The 6,641-nt window shown below is 38.6% G+C and overlaps 1 protein-coding gene across 1 annotated transcript; it reads left to right on the forward strand.

Moving 5' to 3' along the window:
* Positions 1–1,569: 1,569 nt before the first annotated feature.
* Positions 1,570–2,526, forward strand: LOC110925076. Its single transcript, XM_022169045.1, has one exon. The coding sequence runs from the start codon at positions 1,570–1,572 to the stop codon at positions 2,392–2,394; it is 825 nt and encodes a 274-aa protein (XP_022024737.1). The 3' UTR covers positions 2,395–2,526.
* The last annotated feature ends 4,115 nt before the right edge of the window (positions 2,527–6,641 follow it).

Here is a 6,641-nt window from a genome sequence, read left to right on the forward strand (position 1 = left end):
CGTATGGCCTTTGATGGCCTTGTAATTTGATGACTTGTTTGAACAATTTCCTTTTATTTTACCTGTTATGTTTATGAACAACTACTTACCTGACTTTTGGTATGTAATTTGTCTATGTTTTTTACGCAACTTTGGTTATGCGAATTTTGTTATCGTCATAATATGTGCATGTGCAGTTACTTTGATTAGGTGTCACGAATGAATGATGGCGCTGACAGGTTATATTGTGTTAGCTAGAATGTTCATTCTGTCGTATTTGCGCATGAGTATGTTTGTGACTACGAAGTAATCGAGTTGCAGGTTATTGTGTGAGCTCAGCTGTGTTCAGCTTTGGGAGCATTACAATGTTTATTTACCTTGCCATCGATGTTTTCGTGTTTGTGTGGGCACGAAGTTTTTGTTTTGGTGTTTATAGGCTTTAGTTGTGTTTTTTGACCCGGCTGTGCACTTGATTGTGGAGAGCCTTGGGGATCTACAACGTTTCCTATGGTCGAGCATTGATGTTTTCGTGTACGCCCAAAGTAATAAATGAAGTTGTGACAAGAAATTTGCATGAAATAAAAGTAGCCAAACACTTCTTGTGTTATAGTAAATGTGTTGGCGTTTCGGCCTTTGCGATTACACAGCTGTCTTACATATAGCACTTTCTAAGCTGCTGAGCGTTCCAAGTTCGTGGAACCTCTTTGTCGTTGATGGTGCACAGTTTGTAAGCTCCTTTGCCGAGTACTGCATCGATGACATATGGTCCTTCCCATTTGGGGGCCAGTTTTCCGGGCTTTTCTACATTGGAAGCCTCATTGTCTCTTAAGACGTAGTCTCCCGGGTTGAAAGTGCAGACTCGGACTCTGGAGTTGTAATATTTTTCCAGCTTCGTTTTGTACTTTGCCTCGTTGATTGCTGCCATCTCTCTCCTTTCTTCTAGGAGGTCCAGATCAATCCTCCTTTCTTCTTCATTGTTGATTAAGTTCATGGAGAGCTGTTAGGCCCTAAAGTGTGAGACTGACGCATCAAATTAATACAACGGACTATGGTTACGAACTGGGCTTTACCGGGTTAGTTTATATTAGGTTTTGGACCTTTATAGGTCACTTGGGCCAAGCTTTAGGCCATGTGGGCCAAGCAGGCCCAAGGGGAGCCCATGTAGGGAAGTGGGCTTAAGTTAGTATATAAACAAGTTTCTAACTTGTTTTAGGGTTGGACATTCATAGTTACAATTTTCCTAGAGAGAGAGGCGATTTGGTGAAGAACACTTGTACTAGACGGTTTTGCTTTTCAAGTAATAGAATCGTGTGCAAGTGTTTAAAGGTGATTCGGTTTGTTCTTCGTTTCCGTATTGTGTTCTTTGATTTTCATATTTTTCGATTTATCTTGAATCATCTTGTGATTGGATTCCGCACTCTCACAAGATTGGTTGATATCATTGAAAGATCCGGTTATACGGGACTTACAAGTGGTATCAGAGCCTTTAGAACCTATTTCTAGGCTCGGTTTGATATCAAAATATTCAAGATATCCCCGGATGATTCAACAATATAAAGACCCGAAACCTCAGATGTTGGCTATCTATCAATGCAAGATTTAAGACGGGACCATATGTCATTTTGCTTTCATTTTTGGTTGTTGAATCATCCGGGGATATCTTGGTTTCGGGTCTTTATATTGTCCCTCTTAGTTCTCCCCCTAAAAATACAAACAACCTACCATCATCGGACCTCCTCTAAGCTCCTCACAGGTTTCTATCCCCATGGATTTGGAAGATGTTTGACTCAGAAAAGTCAAACTGCCACTCATGACTTCCTTCCTGCAAAACATCTTTCGTTTGTACAGAGACGATGGGCGTCTCAGTCTGCCGCCACTGAAGATACCGGCAAGATCACCATTGGACCTCCTAAAGGTCTAGATTCAGAAAAAGACGATAAAGATTCAGGAGTCGTCTACTACGGGCCAATATCAAACACCATAAAGAAAGTCAAACTTCTTTCACTATCCACCTGCTGCCTTTCCGTATCTTTAGGACCCGTAATCACCTTTATGACCTCACCCGATATGAACGTGATCTTGAAAGGTGCAGTTGCATCGTCTGTTATATTCTTGAGTGCTTCCACTACTTTGGCCCTTCATTGGTTTGTGAGCCCTTACATTCATAAGCTGAGGTGGCAGCCTGGTTCAGACACGTTCGAGGCCGACATGATGACGTGGCTAGCAACCTTCGTGACTAAAACTATTAAGTTTTCTGACATTAGGCTACCGCAAACTAATAGGCCTTTTGTGACGTTTAAGGCTAATGGCGAATTTTATTTTGTGGATGCTGATCACTGTCATAACAAGGCGCTTTTAGCAAGATTAACACCGACAGCAAAGGCGACACAAGATTCGGCTCTCAAGAACTTGTGATGTCAATACGCTATGATTTGATTTGATTTGCTTTCGGGAAGTGAAATGGAGATGGTGGGTTTCAAATATTGAGCCTTTAGAAATAAATTTGGATACAATACTGTTTTGAGAATTTACTTTTATTTTTTAGAATGTGGGTTTTATTTCAAAAAAAAAAAAAAAAAAAAAAAAAAAAAAAAAAAAAAAAAAAAAAAAAAAAAAAAACTACCATAATATACAATTACAATTGCAAATGGGATCAAAATTCGTTCTCAGGCAGACTAAGGAACACTTTTCAGTACGAGCCTAATCAAACTGGTCTATGCGATTGCCAATATATTCGTCCACTTAAACTTTAACGCTCAACTTTCAATTTTCAACTTCGTGATATGCTTAAGGTAATATTATACTATTATACCCGTGCGTCCCATTCCAAGGCATACCCCCACGATCAAGGTAAGCACAACGATTCATCGTAGCAGGTGAGTATACTGATGTCATCCTTTAAAATATCCTGACTGTGCAGTCTGCATATAATCTGATTTATCATGTTTTGATTTCTTAACAATGAACACCCAAATAAATACTAATCAAATCCCGGAAATATAAACAGCACACACTATCATGCAAGTATCTTCCCTACCACATATTTCACAAGTCCAATCCAGATTTCTGAAATCTTAACTGGGAGTAGGTTGAGAAAAGAACAGAATAGATCTTTTGCAGAGATGGTATAATATACAGATCAAATGAGTTTTTCTCAATTTGATATAGGTTTATTGGGGTTTCTTTTGGGCACTAGAGGGCCTCTTTCGGGTGTATTAGATCTATAGCGCGACAACGTACAGCTAGGTCAGCATGTATCTGGATGCAGCAGAAGCTGTCGTTGCCTAGCACCTCCAGGTCAGCATATATCTGGATGCAGCAGAGGAGGTACACGACTTTTTCAGAGAAGATTTCAGAATTAGATCAAAATTGTGTGTATCGGGAAACATACAGACATTCAAATAGATATGAGCTAATTCCAAGTGACTTTCTTTCCTGGGGTCATGTACAATTTTAGTTCTAAGCAGAAGAACAACCAAGATATCCCCGGATGATTCAACAATATAAAGACCCGAAACCTCAGATGTTGGCTATCTATCAATGCAAGATTTAAGACCATAAAATCATACACCGTTGGTATGTTACCCACATGGTACATAGTTCGTTATGTTTATATCACTTAGTATCTTTTATCATGTTGAGCGTCAAGCCTATCAACATATCGCAATAGATCCTAGTCTTTTCAGCTATGGCACCTTACATGTGTTAGTCAAACCCTTTAACACAAACATTTATTTCACTTCCCATATCATGCAATTTTTCTTTTTGGCTTTTTCATTTTTCTCATTTTCTCCCCCTAAAACAATACATATTTACATCAAATTCTTTTTGTATTTTCTTAGTTTTCTCCCCCTAAACTATATATCTATCTATATGTCCCTCTAAGAGGGACATATAGATAGATATATAGTTTAGGGGGAGAAAACTAAGAAAATACAAAAAGAATTTGATGTAAATATGTATTGTTTTAGGGGGAGAAAATGAGAAAAATGAAAAAGCCAAAAAGAAAAATTGCATGATATGGGAAGTGAAATAAATGTTTGTGTTAAAGGGTTTGACTAACACATGTAAGGTGCCATAGCTGAAAAGACTAGGATCTATTGCGATATGTTGATAGGCTTGACGCTCAACATGATAAAAGATACTAAGTGATATAAACATAACGAACTATGTACCATGTGGGTAACATACCAACGGTGTATGATTTTATGGTCTTAAATCTTGCATTGATAGATAGCCAACATCTGAGGTTTCGGGTCTTTATATTGTTGAATCATCCGGGGATATCTTGGTTGTTCTTGATCGGACCAGCTGAAGTAGAATCGATCTTGCCATTTTTGGTGACATCTTGGTTTCATTGTAGTCTTCGATTAGCTCAGCGTTCCTTTTAATTGTAGTCTTCGATTAGCTCAGCGTTATGTATCCTATAAGCCTCAACCCTTCCTGCAAAAAGAATGAAAGCAAAATGACATATGGTCCCAAAAACAATAAGTCATCAGTTGATGTCAAACCTGCTAAAAAACAGGTGGTTCAACCAGTCTGTTTTGAGTCCAAGGGTACTTTTGATCCTAACGTTTCTTCATCATGTGCAGATGAAGTACCTGAAGTACCTGAAGTGATGTGGGGAGATTTGTTTGGGAATGAACCAGATTCGAATTCTGATTTTTCTAAAAAATCAATAAATGAATCTGATTCTGGTTGTGTGTTTGGACAAGCTTTTCTTAACTCGTTTCATAGTTATGTTTTGGGCAAAACTGTGAATGCTTGTGATGAAACTTTGAATAATGTGCGTGATGATGGATGTTTTTCAGTAGCTAAAAATTGTGATTCTAATGTTTCTAACTCTTCAGCTGATGACAGCGTGACAGGTGAGGTCCCTCAGGACGCATTCAGTGAAACCACTGAAACTTCTTCTCAAGAGAATCAACCGTGTTCTGATTCTTCTTCTGAATCGATCTCAGTGGAAGTCCCTAATGTTGAACCTAGTGGGACCCCATTGAAAACCGAGGATGAAAAGGAACCCTTATCAAACTCAGATGATACATGTGTTGATGAAATATGTGTTGATGAAGTTTCAACATCTTCTAAAATTGAAACTGAATCAGAGTTTGTTAAAAAGGAAAAAGTGGTTGAAATAAATGAACAGTCACAACAAAACGTTTCTGAAAAGGAAGTTAAAACTAAAACAAAACCAGTTTTTCGAAATGATCATGATAATAACGAGAAGGATGAATCTCATCATCCGTCTACATCTCACGTTTGTGCCAGTTCTGATCAACAGGTACAGAAGAACTCAGAAAAGGCACATGGAACACAAGCAAAGCAATCTAAACAAGCTCATTCATCAAAATCTATCAAGATTGTTGCTAGCTCTCAGAATCTCCATACATTGAAACGACAGACATGTTTCAACTGTGGAATTCCTGGACACATTGCTCGAAATTGTGTTCATCGCCCAAACGTGCAACAAAACGTTAATACTCACTCTTGTGCTGATGTTTGTGAGCCGGTTCACAACACACAGAAGGAGCCAAAACGAGTAGATCAAAATCAGGGATATAAGAAGTCTGCTCATCAAGGACAATCACAATCTCGTAAGGCTCGTGACAATGTGAAGAAAAGCTCCAATCAGGGAGAAAAGACGAAGAATGGTGCTCAGAGCAACAAGACTTTTGCAAACAACAAATACAAGCACCCAAATTCATCTTCGTCTAAGAGTACTGTGCAGTCACATCCAAAGCAAAAAGGACCGATTTGTCCTTCAGGACCTGCTAGAGCAAATCAAGCTACTCAAAATGTCTTTCCGATGAAAAGACAAACTTGCTACAACTGTGGCATTGCGGGTCATATTGCTAGAAACTGCACAAGGCGTCCCTACGTACCCTACTATAGGCAAAATCAGAGGGTTACATCAAAGGATAACAATCATTCCAAGCCAATGAAGGTATCTTCACCTAAGGCAATGAAGAATGTGAATCCCAAGATTAAACCTTTTGATGGGGATTGGAATGCTGCTAAAAACAAACGCAAGGCTGTTCAGGAACAAAAACGTGTTTCTAAAACTAACAAACCTGAAACAGCTAAAGTTGCTCAACCGAAGGCAACAAACGCGTTTGCTAGACCGAAACAGTTTTGGAAACTCAAATCCAAAGCAGCAACGTCTCCAATCCTTGAAATTAAAGGGGACTTGTGTTTGAAAGAAGTGTCTTACTTTGATGCTTCAGGTAAACCCAGGACCACGATGGCCTGGGTACCCATGTCTTACTAATCTCCTTACTTTTCAGGAACAACCAAGGAGGAGCTGTTGACAATCTCTGTAGTGTTGATAGCGGTTGTTCCAGAGATAAAAACGGGTAACATTTCACTGTTGCAAAAAGTTCAAATTTTTTTACAGATGATATGTTTCCTTTGGAGGAGATTAGAGAAGTAAGATAAGATCAGCAAAAGGTACCGTTTAAATTCCGTACTTTGATTTGAATTTAATTACTCTTCAATCTGATGACAGAACGGTTAAACAAAAATATTTTCTCTTTTTCTTAGTTTATAACCTTGTATATAAAGTGTCCTTTCTCTTGTAAATGGTAAATTTGCGCAAAAATACAAGATTTATGCACAAATTTAGGGGGGGAGAGGGACATATAGATAGATATATAGTTTAGGGG

This window comes from Helianthus annuus, chromosome 17, assembly GCF_002127325.2.
Source record: "Helianthus annuus cultivar XRQ/B chromosome 17, HanXRQr2.0-SUNRISE, whole genome shotgun sequence".
Taxonomy (NCBI): domain Eukaryota; kingdom Viridiplantae; phylum Streptophyta; class Magnoliopsida; order Asterales; family Asteraceae; genus Helianthus; species Helianthus annuus.

Coding starts and splice junctions, on each gene's coding strand:
- LOC110925076 (XM_022169045.1), top strand. CDS start 1,570: ATGCAAGATTTAAGACGGGACCATATGTCATTTTGCTTTCATTTTTGG.